Source organism: Genypterus blacodes, unplaced genomic scaffold, assembly GCF_046128005.1.
Source record: "Genypterus blacodes isolate CSIRO-AG114 ecotype Tasmania unplaced genomic scaffold, CSIRO-AGI_Gbla_v1 ptg000043l_1, whole genome shotgun sequence".
NCBI lineage: Eukaryota > Metazoa > Chordata > Actinopteri > Ophidiiformes > Ophidiidae > Genypterus > Genypterus blacodes.
Genome location: NW_027466856.1, coordinates 143,300 through 156,908, shown reverse-complemented (window position 1 = coordinate 156,908; position 13,609 = coordinate 143,300). Strand labels below are relative to the sequence as shown.

The following is a 13,609-nucleotide window of genomic DNA, read 5'->3' as shown; positions in this document are numbered from 1 at the left end:
TCCTTTTCCTGCAGCTCGGAGTCCAGTCTTCTCTCACCTGTCTTCAACACTTCAGGGTCTGTGGACAATCAGAGCCTTCAGAGCAGAAGAAAGATTCCAGAAAACCTTTGACGCCCATCAGGACCTTCACTCAGGTTCTTCTTGGTCTTACCACCTCAAGCCAATTTAGTTTTCAGCCCAGTACTCACTAATAACAGCAATGAGAACCAAGAGATTGAAGTTCCCAGGATGTCACAGAATTAGGTCTCCCCCCAGGTCAATTATGTCTTATTTGCAGCCCTGCTTATACAGTAACTCGTGGTGATGAGGATCACATGATCTGAGCAGTTTCCCTCATGAGGTTTCTGTAGCTTTTTGCATTGTACGATTACGATACCATTGTGTTCTACTTGACTGTCTTTAACAGAGTCCTGGTTCCTGTTCCTGTCCACTTCTCGCTGGTTTGCTCTCCGCCTTGACGGCATGTGCTCTGTCTTTGTTACCTTCACCACTTTCGGCTGCCTGTTGCTCAGAGACCGTGAGGAAGATTTCATTTTCATTCAATGAGTCAATAATGTGAAGAAGAGTTGAATCCAGAGTAAGAAGGCAAACCAACCCAAACCAAAACATACACTTGAATATCTTGTGTCATTCTTTCTGTTGGCTCTGTTAGAGCTGGATGCTGGCTCCGTGGGTCTGGCTCTGACCTACGCCATCAGACTGATGGGCATGTTCCAGTGGGGTGTAAGGCAGAGTGCTGAGGTGGAGAACATGGTGAGATGTTATCTCCAGCATTTTAGTTAAACAAAAAATGTATGCACTGGACCTGATACATGCTGAGAAAGCCAATGGTACAAATAGAAGTCTCTGCCCTCAGATGACCTCAGTGGAGAGGGTGATGGAGTATACAGACCTGGAGAGTGAGGCACCCTGGGAAACCAACAAGCGTCCTCCTCCTGACTGGCCCAGCCAGGGCCTGATGACCTTTGACCAGGTCAGCTTCTCCTACAGTCCCGACGGCCCGCTGGTCCTGCAGAACCTGAAAGCAATGTTCCGCCCCAAAGAAAAGGTCAGACAGTTTGTTCTCCAGAAGTCAACATGTTCTTTTCATTTCTGAATCAAACTTGAGGTTGCAGTGACATTTTGTTTTCTGTTATGCAGGTGGGCATTGTGGGTAGGACGGGCGCTGGGAAAAGCTCGCTGGTGTCCGCTCTGTTCCGTCTAGCAGAGCCACAAGGAAAAATCTACATCGATGGAGTTTTGACCTCTGAGATCGGCCTCCATGACCTGCGGCAGAAGATGTCCATCATCCCTCAGGTGAGTTTGTACTTAAAGAGTGAGAGAAGAGAAGAGAAGGAGAACTGGAGGTAATTGAGGCAAGAGTAGAAGAGAAGCATGATTAAGGACAGGAAAGAGAGACAACAGAAGGCAACAGCGGCAAGGAAAAATTCCCCTTTAATGGAAAGAAACCTCAGGCAGAACCGGGCTCTAGGTGGGCGGCCATCTGCCTTGATCGGTTGGGTTTAGAGAGAAAGATAGAGAAAGTAGAGAGAGACACGCAGAGAGGCACAGAGAGACGGTACTATGAGCTCTTTAATGTATGACGGAGCCTGACCATTAAGACCATTTAGAAGCGAGCAGGAGGCTTTTAAGTTTTTTTTTTACTGGAAACCAGTGCAGCGAAGCTTAAATAAGAGAAATGTGATCCCTTTGCCTGGACAAGTTTATTTGATTGACCGGACTCATCTGGCCTCATTGACAGGTAAAGTTGGCTGTCATCCGCCTAGCAATGAAAATTCATGCAGTGTGTCCGGATCATTTTACCTAAAGGGAGTAAATATAGAATGAATAGTATGGGTCCAAGCATTGAACCTTGAGGAACGCCGTGTCTAACTAACTATACGTGTGTATGGAAGATCCTCCACCCAACAAAGGTTTTCCCGCAAATTTCGAAGCAAACTTGCTCTAGAGCAGGGCTGTGCAGAAAAGAGCAGAATAAATGAGAGCAAGGCAGAGATGGACAAGAGAATGCAAAGCAAGAGGAGAGAGGAGTTGAAAGGAGATGATAAAGGAGCAGGGTAGAGGAAACCAGATTCTTTAAGAAGCACTGACCTCTGTCCCCAGGATCCAGTGCTGTTTACAGGCACCATGAGGAAGAACCTGGATCCTTTTAACCAGCACACTGATGAAGACCTGTGGAACGCTCTGCAAGAGGCTAGTAACACGTACACACAGTAACACACAACTTAGACAGCACTTAGAATGACACAAACCTAACACACATGTGAGAACAATCTTGTGTGTGTGTGTGTGTGTGTGTAGGTCCAGCTGAAGTCTGTGGTGGAGGAGCTGCCTGGAAAGTTGCACACGGTTCTCGCTGAATCGGGCTCCAACTTCAGTGTTGGACAGAGGCAGCTGGTGTGTCTGGCCAGAGCCGTCCTGAGGAAGAACCGCATCCTCGTCATCGACGAGGCCACGGCCAACGTGGACCCAAGGTATCTGGTTTAGAGCTTTCAGTTCATTTTGTGTCAGAAATGTGTTTTATACTGGTGCCCTACATGTTCCTCCTTGTGCTGTGACGTCAAAGGACAGACGAGCTGATCCAGCAAACCATAAGAGAGAAGTTCAGAGAATGCACCGTACTCACCATCGCTCATCGCCTCAACACCATCATAGACAGCGACCGCATACTGGTGAGTTACCATCCGTCCAATTTCTACCTTTTGTTGCTGATCCTCCCGTAACATGACATGTGCTGGGACATCATTCATGATTCTATTCATGTCTCGTTAATGCAAATAAAACTTGAATAAAATGTAAATGACATGAAAAGCACCTCATGCAAATGCTGGACTCCTGAACTGATTCAAGGAATGGTACTCGTTGCCACACATACGCGCGCGCACACACACACACACACACACACACATACACACACACACACACACACACACACACACACACACACACACACACACACACACACACACACACACACACAGCCTCTAATTAAAGTTGTAAAATTAAGAAACATCTTCAACCTAAAGAACAAAGTCGCTCTCAAATTGTTGTTTTTGCGAAATAATTCCACAACTAGATTTCTCTCTGTTTTTGTCTGTAGGTGTTAGATGCAGGAAGCATCCACGCCTACGACGAGCCTTACACGTTGCTTCAAGATCAAGCTGGGATATTTTACAAAATGGTGCAGCAGACAGGCAAGCAGGAGGTAGTCGCTCTGCTGGAGGCAGCTAAACAGGTAAGATCTCTGCTCGCTCACAGCCACATTCACTTGTCTTTCTCTACTTTCAAAGCTTATTTGGTTGCTTTTTCAGGCTTACAAGAGCAGAAACCGTTCCAACATACCTGATGGACACACAGACACGGGTGAGGTCAACTTTGAGAAGGCTATGTAACCTTGGTAATGTTGTCGCTGCTTTGCCTCGGCCCACGAAGTGGCCCTCAGCTTGTGAATGCACAGAGGCCGAGTGGACAAGAAGCCACAATCCCCTCTGGAGCCTGGAGGAAAGGATCTACTCACAACCAAGCCTCAGCCAAATAAAGGCGCTGCATTACACTGTGCTAGGGCCGCACTTTACGATTATTTTTTGTAACGATTAATCTACAGATTATCTTTTCGAATAGTTTTAAAGACCAAATAAATATTTATTCTCAAACCACATCATTAATCTGTATTAGCTTTTAGTTTACCCAAGGTTTTTTGAAATAAAGTTTAAGAATATTTTGTTAAGTAATTGGATGTTGAAAATTGTAAAGAACTGTAATGAGATCTGTTTGTACAGCAAAGTAAAGGATGAACTCAATTCTTATCTTAGAATCTGTTTTATGTGAAGACCTGATGTACGATGATGCTGTATCCTTCCTGTTTGTATGTATGGAGTTTGTGTTCATGTTTCTTACTGTCAGAGGGAGAAATTAATTTCATCTTTGGGATTAGTTGAAATGTTGTTTATTATTGTTGGTGTTATGAAGTCTAAGCCTTGTAGCATTTTATGATCATTTTGTTTAGATTGCATTATGTATCTTTACTGTAGTTCTTTTTATATTTGACAAAAGCGGATTTCTACTCATACTATTGGTTTTCAGAGGGCTATCACTGGGTGAGGCGGAATCGTAGAACATTTTGGGGATTATATACAATATCCTAGATAGCAGTAGCTTGTAATTTATTTTTATGAAATAAGAAAAATAAGTAAGCTCCTTGCAGCAGCTGGCCTGGATTCATCTTCGAAGCCCAATCAATCCATCGGCAAAAACATCGGCACCAGTGTTGCTTCCTCCTCCCCAAGACACCAACATCCATGAACCCAACATCTGGAAAACCTTTAACTGAATATCTTTAACTCCAAATTAGGAGGATTACTCCACCAACAGTACTTTTGTTTCTGGATTTCAGCCTCTGACCTTTTAAACATTTGCTCATAGGCCCAAAGTATTACAACACAATATACTCCAATACGACACAAGCATTCATCAAAACCCCAACAACAGAGAGCCCCAACAGAGAACACACAACAAGAAATTCTTTACCTGGTTTGAATAAAAATTCAATTAGGGCTGGGCAACGATTATAATTTGTAACCGTGATTAATCGCATGATTTGCTGCGATTAATCGCATTGTTAAAATGTTTTTATAATTATTATTATATATTGTAATTATCCCATAATCTGGAGTTTTTAAAGTTTGTGTAACAATATATGTACCGCAAATCACCAGTAGAGGGCACACACAGCCCATTTATGAAGTGCTGTTATGTTTCCAAACTAAATGGAAATGACTGACACTCAAACTACACTATGCCTTACAGGGAAAAGTATAAAATAAATGCATAAAATCTGAAAATTTTGCATGTTCAAATAAAGGGCTTAACTTAAATAAACTTAAATAAAATAAAAAAAAAGGGAGCAAAAGCCTGAACTTCCCATTTTGCTGAGGTTGTGCGTAATGAAGGAGAACTCGACACCACCACCCTCTTCCACCACAGACAGACAAGGAGCTCTCAAAGAGGGCCTGGCCAGCATGTCTAGAGACCCCCTGGGCTTCTTTACACACATTAAAGGAGGTTTGTTGTTATACTCAGTTATTGCCGTCAACAACATGAAGCATCCGCCAAGTACATTTCAAGATGGCTCATCAACCGACAACATATACAGACCTTTTGCTCAGTGCGACATGTCAAATGAGAAATTTGACCTTAAAAATTGCCGCTATTCAAAACAGGGGATTCAAACATGCACTGGGAGTTACATACGAGTTACGGAGTTACAGGCTTGTTGCCTGAAGATGAGTGGGAATAAATGTAAACTAATAAGGAACTACAATTTTAGTGATGATTGAGCATTTTATTTTACATTATAATTTACTTATTACATTTAAACAGGGTCTAATTTCAAGCACCTTTCATTTCAATGTGTCACTTAAATAAATACAACACTGGAAATAAAACTTGTCTGATGAAAATGCATGAGACAAGATCTGATTAAATTAAATGACATCCTTCTTCACTCACTCACACCACACACACACTCCCATGTGGTCGGTGCCCGGTCCTACCAGAGTGAGCAGAGTCTGTGGATTGTGTTACATTGGAGGTGTTCAAGTCCGGGCTCGGCCGTCATCATTGGCTGCTCGAGTCCTGAGCGCCGCCCTCATTCGGCGTCGCTCCAAGAAGCTCCTGGATCCTCTGCAGGTCCTTGCTGGTCTCCTCTGCCATGGAGCCGACGCTCAGATCGCCGATCAGATCGTCCGTCAACTGCAGACGGGCCGACCTGAAGATTTAAAGGAAGGAGAGCGACGCTAAATGAGCAACGTAACATTAGCAGCTTAAATGGAGCCTTTTAAATGTGCAGGTTTACCATTCTGTGAGTCGGAGTTCATAGAGCTCTCTTTGTTCCCTCCTCCTCCTCTCCCGCTCCGTTTCTCCCGCCAACGACTGCATCCCAATGATCAAAGCACCAATGGGAATCCTGAGCACAAGTCGGGCCAGTGCGCATTAACGTCAACATGTTTTGTAAAGAGGACTGCGATAGAAAACAAACATGCATACACAAGTGGTATTTGTTAGACCAGGTCTCCTCCTGGACCCACAGGCCCCGGACAGGTGGAGGAGGTCTGAGCAGAGATCTGGAGCGTGATGCGCTTTCCGATTAGCTGACCACTTTCATTTCGCCTCCCCTTCCACCCCGGCTGCACCTGGCATTGCCGGGGCTGTTTGCACACATCAAACGCTCCAGGTGGCTGGTCACCGAGAGAGGGAGGGGGAGGAGAGGAGGAGGAGGAGGAAGAAGGGGAGGCGAGGATGGGAGAAAAGCCACGGGGGGTCGAGCCAACGGAGCTGACGATCACAGAGACGAGTCCAGAGCAGCACTTTAGTCTGTTAACTTACACCTCCAAACTACTGACACTCAATCTCCATTACGTGATCGCAGCAGAACAAAGGAGGGTCGAGGACGGGGAGGGGACCAGATGAGGGACCAGACACCAAAGCGCGGGTCCAGATCGGATCACAGCGGATGGAGATGAGAGGCTGGAATAACGGCCGCAGCACAAACGAGCAGGGGGGCAGCTGGGGCCTTGGCCTGCTTTCCCCCCCGCGCTCGTACCCACAACACGGCACATGAGTCCCTCTGGCACCCAGTGCAGAGGTGGGGTGTGTGTGGGGGTGTGTGTGTGGGGGGGGGAAGGGTTCAGCTGGGCGACAGAGAGTTGCTGGGAGGGGCGCAGCTGGCAGCCAGAATGCTCGGCGCTCTGAGCCGCACGGGCGCGAGGACCGACGCACGTGCAGAGCATGAGCCGGAGAAGCGCGTCGGCCAAAACAAAAGCGGCAGTGTGCGATGAACCCTTGCGACGCAAATCAACCATTAAGGGATGCTTCATGACGCAGACACACACAAGGACATCTAAGGGTTCAGATGGGTGAAGGATTAAAACTCAGGGTCCTAAAAAAATAGTTTACAATCATTTGTTTCTCGCTGCGACAGTTGGCCTGTGTGTGTGTGTGTGTGTGTTCGGTGTGCGTGTGTGAGGGAAGTGACTCTTACCCCAGCACCACTCCGATGACCGACCCTGCCACCAGACCTCTCAGGCCCAGGTTCAGTCTGAAGAGGCCTCCTGTCACAGCTGCCCTCAGCACGGCACATATGGAGACAAACAGATTCAATGCTCTTTGCTGCCATCTGGTGGTAAAGCGGTGTTGGGAACAGGACAAGCAGTCTGAATAGTTGTGTAGGTCCAGTTTCTCTCCACTGACTCACCTCCTGCTGCGGCGTAATGACTGATGGTGGATTTGTCTCTGTACACCGACAGGCCTGTGCTGACAGTGCTAGAGAGTGTGTGTATGTGTGTGTGTGTGTGTGTGTGAGAGGGGGGGCAGAGAGACAGACAGGTGAGACCACAGCAAGAGTTTTTTTCCCCCCATTAACTTTGGAGTCCGATAACGACGCTGCTGCTTACTTGAACAATGTGACGAAGGCCGTCACCCTCCAGCTCCACCTCCACCCGTACCTCACAAACCCACGGATGGCTGCGTTGTGGGCCGAGCGCTGATTCAGAACAAAACAAAGACAAAGACGACGATAAAGACGGTGGTGCTGCTGCTTATTCCAGCTGAAGGTGAATGAGCCGCAGTTCACAGCCCGCTCACCCACACACACACACACTCACCACAGCGTCCACCCGGCTGGTGTAGATCTCCGCCTGGCTCACTCGGATGTACGACTGTCTGGCGTGACGCGCCGCCGGCAGGCCTCCGTAGATGAAACCGGCTAAAGCGGCGGCCATCCCGCTCTTTACGATGTTGGCCAGCTCCTCCGGGCATCGCTGAGTTGGACTGCAGGGACACAGCAGGAGTAACGATCAACCACCAGCTCAGCACTCAGATGGGTGCAGTAATGAGCGTTTAAGGACAGAAAGAAGGACGATGTGTTGAAATATTTAAACTTAAGTTGTTGTTGGTGATGAGCTGTCCATCATTCTGTCAGAGTTTAGACGACAGAACAAAGTTGCCCAGAATAATCTGACAGTAGTTTGTGTTTACAGCAGTCAGGACAGAGTGATGTAATGCAAAGATGATGAGGAGGAGTAATGATGATGAAGAGTGCTGTAGAATGTTTGCTTCTGTGATGTAGCTTCTCTACTGTGACCACAAAGAAGTCATGAACACTTACTCTCTGTCGAAGAGGTCCCTGATGCGGTCCCATCCTGAGTCTGGGAACTCCGGCTTGGCCATTCGGCTCGGCATAGAGCAGGGAGCAGAGGAGGAGAAGGAGGAGGAGGGCGGCATCTGAGCAGCAGCCACATCAGCTGCATGGACCCTGGGGAGCAGGAAGCAGACGGAGGGGGGTCTGAGGCCCCGCAGGAGGCCGGTGCTCAGCGCGGCCCGAGGGCTGAGTCCCGCTCGCCGCCTCTCGGGACGCATCAGGCTTCAGCTGGAAACACACGGAGGAGAGACGGGATGATCCTCCAAACAAACAGCCTGAAGGAGCCAGACGCAGTGACACACACACACACACACACACACACACACACACACGAGGGAGGCTGAGGGACTGATCCAAGAATATGTGTGTATAAATGTGTGTAATCTGTCAGTCACAACACTTTTAACTCTGACCAGCATCTGGTTTACTTTAAATCTTTCTAAATGTCCTGTACTGTATATTTGTTGAACTTTGTTTATGTTAATAAACGTCAGACTGTAACAAGACCAAGACAATTACCTCACTTCATTTCAATAGTTTGTCAAATGCAATCACAACATATTTGTTCCTTCAAATTCGATATTTATTACATCAATAATAATCTGAAACAGAACTTTAGGGGTTTTGATCGTTACTTTGATGAATTGAACAAAATAATGACATATTTATATGATAGACACATATTATTTGAAGTCTTGACGCTGCTCAGGAGGATTTATTTCTGTAAACATAACCGAAAAATCTACTTTTTGAGTCTCAAAGCCAAAGCTAGCTGCCGTGTTCAGTCTCCCTGATAGCATGCAGTTTTCCTTTAATCTCTACACTTTAATAAACCCCAGATTAATTTTCAAAATTTACCAATTAAGTTATTTGGCAGATGCGGACATACTGACTTTAACAGTTAACACGTTGTTATTTTTAAGTAACACGAAATAGGAAACAAATCAGATCCGTCCGATAATGGAAGCATTATCTCGTAGCTTTCCGCTAGCCTCTACATATCAACACATAGCTAACACAGCGCTTACCAGCAAGTGACGCGGGATTCCTGTACAGTTTTATTAATGTCGGCAGCAGCGGCGGTTAATCTGCATTATCCTCACTTAATGGTAACTGTTATTGACAACATGTGTCCTTCTCTGTGACTTTCTACGCGCTACCAAAGATCACGGCAGAAAACTTAGAAAGGGACCACAACGCCCCCCAGCGGACGGAGGACCTCAACTGCAGGCACACGAGCACATGACGCTCGAGGGTTCCTTCACCTTTAGAGTGAGCTTCTGCCTCACAGGTGGTGTGTGTGTGTGTGTGTGTGTGAGACGGAGAGAAATGATGTCTTATGAACAAACTAAAGTTTAATGGTTCGAAAATAACAATATTGTGCAAGAGGTGACGTCACGCATGGACCACAGCTCGACAGTCGAAGCTTTTGGGCCAAACAAACACATTAACACACAAAAAGTGTACAAAACAATATCACAGCATCACAATTAAAATGTGAATACTACAACATATTCAGCATTATTCAGTACCGAGGTTGAATAAAGGTCAATGCACTTATGTAACAATTGAGTGTTATGAGTTATTCCAGTTTTGTCATTATTGCTTAAGTTGGCACTTGGTATGGAATGAGCAGAGGATTATGGGTAATTGCTTTGTGTTTTCAAGTTGTAATAAAGTCTGACTGAGTGCATCCAAGTACGCAAAGAGGCTAAACAAGCCAATCACACATTACACTGAGAAGCTGTTGTGTTTAGTGAAGATGTTAGTTTGTGTTGCAGTGTGAGGCGTTGTTCAGTAGAGGGCAGTGTAACGTAAACAGAAGCAAACTGACTCAGACGTCCATACCAACAAACAAACAAACGCAAACATTTCAGCATCTGGCTATGAAAAAATAATAAAAATTCCAGCATGTGGCACAAAATAGGAAGAGTGAGCTCAGTCAGTCACCTTAAATACTCTAACAGAGCCCACAGCGCTGTGTTAGTGATGCAACAATGCCACTTTTCCGTCGCTTACACACTTTCCAAGCACTAAACATGAAATATGAGCTCATTTTGTCGCAGGTTTGCCCGTTGCTTTGTGTGATGAGCTCAGATATCTAAGGTGGAATGCTCTTATATTGGTCATACGTGAATGATTTAGTTTTCTGAGTGTGTGTGTGTGTGTGTGTGTGTGTGTGTGTGTGTGTGTAGTGTAATGTAAAATGGCAGTTTGCAACCTGACAATACTATTAAGAGAGGATGAGGCTTTTCCCTGAAAGTGTTAAGGAATAAAAGCAACACTTCTTGATCGTTAAAGTAGAAAAAGGCTGTGGTGTGGTTTAGATCAGAGGGGGGTAGTGTTTACATTCATTATCTATTATTTCGTCTGGGTTCCGTCTCGTCCCCGAGCCCCTCAGAGCTCCGTCCTGCTGGGTTTGTGGATGACCTGGCTGTAGTCAGCGTTCCTTTGAGGTTTGTAAGCGAGGAGTTTGCCCAATTCAGCCAGGAGTCTCTCCCAGTAGCAGGAGATGTCGTCCATGCGTAGGTGGGCCACGATGAATTCTTTGCCCCTAAGTTGAGGGATGGGGAAAAATTGGAATTTGGATTTTTGGAAGCGGAGCGCGAAAATTCGACTCGTAAAAATCTAATCTGTTACCTTGCGGCAATCTCCTGTGCGATGTCATCATTCTCTTTGACAAACTGCAGAAGCTCCCTGAGGAGACGAGTGTGAGGAGAACATGTAAAGGCACATTAACACTTCACACACCAACAAACCTGTGGCATTTTAAACACCCACACCTGAAAATGAAACCATCTGCATCCATTTCTCCACTCGAGTACAAACCTGCACATTTGCATTTTCTCCTAAATTCCATGTGAGCTACCTGAGGTCAGACAGGTCCTGTTTGACCGGGATGTAGTGGACCCACGGCTCCAGCTGCGGGTAGAAGAACTCCAACCATTCCTCGCCAACGTGGAACACCAAGGACCCGCAGAGGAAAAGGTGCTTCAAGCGGAAACTGGCAGCGACGCCGCGGAAGTTGAACAAATACCTGAGAAAGAGACGAGGCAGCAGAGGACAGTAGGTTTGGTCTAACGGTGCGTTTTTTTCTCGGGGCCGAGCCGGGCCGGGGCGCAGGTACAGGGGACTTACTTGTACTTGCAGTGATCCACTAATGGGATTTCCTTGGCCGGGGGTCTCCCTAATGTGTCCTGAGTGTGAGGGGGGGGGGAAACACAGATTAGTGATGGATCTCTCAGGAGCCATGCGTCTGGAACATTGCGTGCATCTAAACCTACTGAGTGGGACCGACCCTCTCAGACTTCCAGGCCTGGTTCTTGGTGTACTCGGCGTCCACCAGCTCCGGGTCTTCTCTGGAGAGGAGGACCAGAGGATCGCGCTCGGGACTGGTCCTGTCCCAGAGACAAGAAGAGGGCAGAGGAAGCTTATTAACAAAACTAAAAAGTGCAGGTTGGCGAATAAAGGAACCAACGAAGTCACATGAAGGACAATAAGATGAAGGCCACTGACCGAGACCCTCTGAAGAACCCTTTGGACTCTTTCTTCTTCCATGGCCAAAGTGCTGCAGACCTTAAGGACCGCATCACAGTTGTCAGTGTAACATTCATCACACACAGCAGACCGCACACACGTCTGTCTGACACACTCTCCTTCTCTCTCCCCAGGGATCTGACACTCACTTTTTCAGATCGTCCCTCATCAGATCCCATCTCCCCAGCCCGGTGGGATATATGGGCCAGACGGCGGGACCACCCTCCCAAAAAGTCCAGGCGGGGTACATGATGTCCTGGTAGTCTGGGGTCTACAACACAGAGCCACTGTTACAAACACATCCAAACGCTCGCTGATATAGATGTGTGTGTGTGTGTGTGTGTGAGTGTGCGTGTGAGCTTCAGATCTAACCTTACTGAAAGAGAGGATGGGCAGGGTTGGCTGCACCCAGCCGGGGACCTGAGGGTAATCTCTGACATTTACGACCATCTCCATGTCAGGCAGGCGCTCAATCACCTCCAGGATGAAATGCTCCACGCCGCTGCACCTGGAAACAGGAAGCGGATTCAGCCAAAAGAAAATGCGCTCGTGTGGTAAAAAAAAGAGAAAAGGCTCGGCTGCAGGGCTCTCACCTGGCAGGGAACATGCAGTTGCGCTCTCTGTATAACTTGTGGTTGATGATCTGGTAGTGTGTGCCCACCCCTCTGCGGAGGGTCTCTGCCATGAGCGCCTCAGAGACGCCTGCTTTAAAGGGCTGCAGGTCATTCTGGAGGACGCTGGAGAAGAAAGGGGGAAAAGAGGGTCCTTATTATGTGACAGGAAATAAACCCTGACGTAGAAAAAATAAACCCAGGTAGATGTTTGTAACACACACATACACACTTCACACTCACCTTAGATGGCAGCCACAGTCCACAGAGCTGCAGGGAGTGTGTTTGCTCACAGCTTGGGAAACTCTCTCTCTGTATCCGAGCCACAGGTTATCTGCAAAGGCACAGAGACATCAAGGATCAAGCTTGTATTATTTTGAAGACACACGACTGATAAGTTCTGAGCCCCGCATAGAGAGATGAACCTATATTCCTCCTGTGCTCACCGCCTCCTACCAGGCGCAGAACTTATCAATCAGCCCTTGTGCGACCCGTGATTTAACTCCCACGTAGAACAAACATGTAAAGTAAAAACGCGTAAGCTCGTAGAAGTTTATCCACCGGGACAAAACGCTGACGTCATGTCGCAAACATGTAAACAAACCTGTTGCTGTCCCGTTTACGGACACGAGCATTAATTCCATAGCAGCAAACCACGCCCAGTCTGATGAATATTTAAGTGTTGTTTTTCTAAAAAACTGTTTTAAAGTTACACGGCAACAAAAAAGGACAATAGACAATGAGTTCAATCCAAGAAGCCCTTTAATCTTGACCCGGGAAGCTCGTAAGCTAACAGGCTAACTAGCTATTTTAATGATGAATGAGTTAAGCACCAAAAGTTGCGGTGAGGAGGTAAAGCAGAACAAAATGCAGCTGCGCGTTATTGACGTTCTGTTTCATACATTAAAGCGTTTCACTCCCAAACATGTTTTACCTGAAGCACCAACCAAACATAAATCACAAAGTTGGAACAACAGAATGAAGCTACGTGGCCATGAGAGCTCCATGTTTCTTTCAGTCCGCTAACTTTGTCTGAAACAAAGCCGCGATCTGTAATCGTCTACTTTTGTCTGAATTACGTCATTACGGTAATATGGCACAGCCCGATTCATTCAGAGGGAAATTACCGCAAAATAGGGAATAGTCGCGCATTATTATTAAGCTCTGGCTATATGGAATTATTATTATTATTATTATTATTATTACTGTTATTATTTTTTCGATCTTATAACATTATTTAAAATACGGAATCTTGGAATTACTG

At 46.4% G+C, this 13,609-nt stretch overlaps 3 protein-coding genes across 6 annotated transcripts in view; 1 reads left to right on the top strand and 2 right to left on the bottom strand.

Annotated features, from left to right (window-relative positions):
• LOC142999294 (ATP-binding cassette sub-family C member 4-like) overlaps positions 1 to 3,800 on the top strand; it is a 29,168-nt gene extending 25,368 nt beyond the window's left edge. For 2 of the 3 annotated variants that reach the window (XM_076148776.1, XM_076148777.1), the window contains 10 exons: positions 15 to 134; positions 407 to 517; positions 653 to 753; positions 857 to 1,048; positions 1,141 to 1,296; positions 2,104 to 2,193; positions 2,302 to 2,474; positions 2,567 to 2,672; positions 3,101 to 3,235; positions 3,312 to 3,800. In XM_076148776.1, coding sequence (XP_076004891.1) covers positions 15 to 134; positions 407 to 517; positions 653 to 753; positions 857 to 1,048; positions 1,141 to 1,296; positions 2,104 to 2,193; positions 2,302 to 2,474; positions 2,567 to 2,672; positions 3,101 to 3,235; positions 3,312 to 3,392 — 1,265 coding nt within the window. In that variant the 3' untranslated portion in view covers positions 3,393 to 3,800. The remainder of the gene's footprint in view (positions 1 to 14; positions 135 to 406; positions 518 to 652; positions 754 to 856; positions 1,049 to 1,140; positions 1,297 to 2,103; positions 2,194 to 2,301; positions 2,475 to 2,566; positions 2,673 to 3,100; positions 3,236 to 3,311) is intronic. The other variant, XM_076148775.1, reaches the window with a different exon arrangement.
• Positions 3,801 to 4,246: 446 nt separating this feature from the next.
• Positions 4,247 to 9,398, bottom strand: timmdc1 (translocase of inner mitochondrial membrane domain containing 1). Of its 2 annotated transcripts, none has more exons than XM_076148781.1 (8): positions 9,226 to 9,398; positions 8,165 to 8,472; positions 7,662 to 7,827; positions 7,452 to 7,540; positions 7,253 to 7,320; positions 7,040 to 7,118; positions 5,855 to 5,965; positions 4,247 to 5,767 (listed from the first exon to the last, which is right to left on the bottom strand). In XM_076148781.1, exons 2-8 carry the CDS (start codon positions 8,413 to 8,415, stop codon positions 5,617 to 5,619), a joined length of 915 nt encoding a protein of 304 aa, XP_076004896.1. In that variant the 5' UTR covers positions 8,416 to 8,472; positions 9,226 to 9,398; the 3' UTR covers positions 4,247 to 5,616. The 2 variants fall into 2 exon arrangements, with proteins under 2 accessions (XP_076004896.1, XP_076004897.1); XM_076148782.1 differs by having other exon boundaries at positions 8,165 to 8,425.
• A 134-nt stretch (positions 9,399 to 9,532) lies between these two features.
• poglut1 (protein O-glucosyltransferase 1) lies at positions 9,533 to 13,392 on the bottom strand. The gene is made up of 11 exons (XM_076148840.1): positions 13,280 to 13,392; positions 12,589 to 12,679; positions 12,328 to 12,471; positions 12,107 to 12,242; positions 11,884 to 12,005; positions 11,714 to 11,773; positions 11,496 to 11,595; positions 11,336 to 11,394; positions 11,067 to 11,234; positions 10,838 to 10,894; positions 9,533 to 10,751 (listed from the first exon to the last, which is right to left on the bottom strand). Exons 1-11 carry the CDS (start codon positions 13,350 to 13,352, stop codon positions 10,595 to 10,597), a joined length of 1,167 nt encoding a protein of 388 aa, XP_076004955.1. The 5' UTR covers positions 13,353 to 13,392; the 3' UTR covers positions 9,533 to 10,594.
• Between the last annotated feature and the right edge of the window lie 217 nt (positions 13,393 to 13,609).

What these genes read in the sequence shown, in the direction of transcription:
- poglut1 (XM_076148840.1), bottom strand. Translation starts at nt 13,352, where the DNA reads ATGGAGCTCTCATGGCCACGTAGCTTCATTCTGTTGTTCCAACTTTGT. An exon ending in AACTGCATGTTCCCTGCCAG is followed by an intron (nt 12,243 to 12,327) that starts GTGAGAGCCCTG and finishes TCCTGTTTCCAG; the next exon opens with GTGCAGCGGCGTGGAGCATT. An exon ending in GCACAGGAGATTGCCGCAAG is followed by an intron (nt 10,752 to 10,837) that starts GTAACAGATTAG and finishes CCCTCAACTTAG; the next exon opens with GGGCAAAGAATTCATCGTGG.
- timmdc1 (XM_076148781.1), bottom strand. Translation starts at nt 8,415, where the DNA reads ATGCGTCCCGAGAGGCGGCGAGCGGGACTCAGCCCTCGGGCCGCGCTG. An exon ending in CCAGCCGGGTGGACGCTGTG is followed by an intron (nt 7,541 to 7,661) that starts GTGAGTGTGTGT and finishes GTTCTGAATCAG; the next exon opens with CGCTCGGCCCACAACGCAGC. An exon ending in TCATTACGCCGCAGCAGGAG is followed by an intron (nt 7,119 to 7,252) that starts GTGAGTCAGTGG and finishes TGCTGAGGGCAG; the next exon opens with CTGTGACAGGAGGCCTCTTC.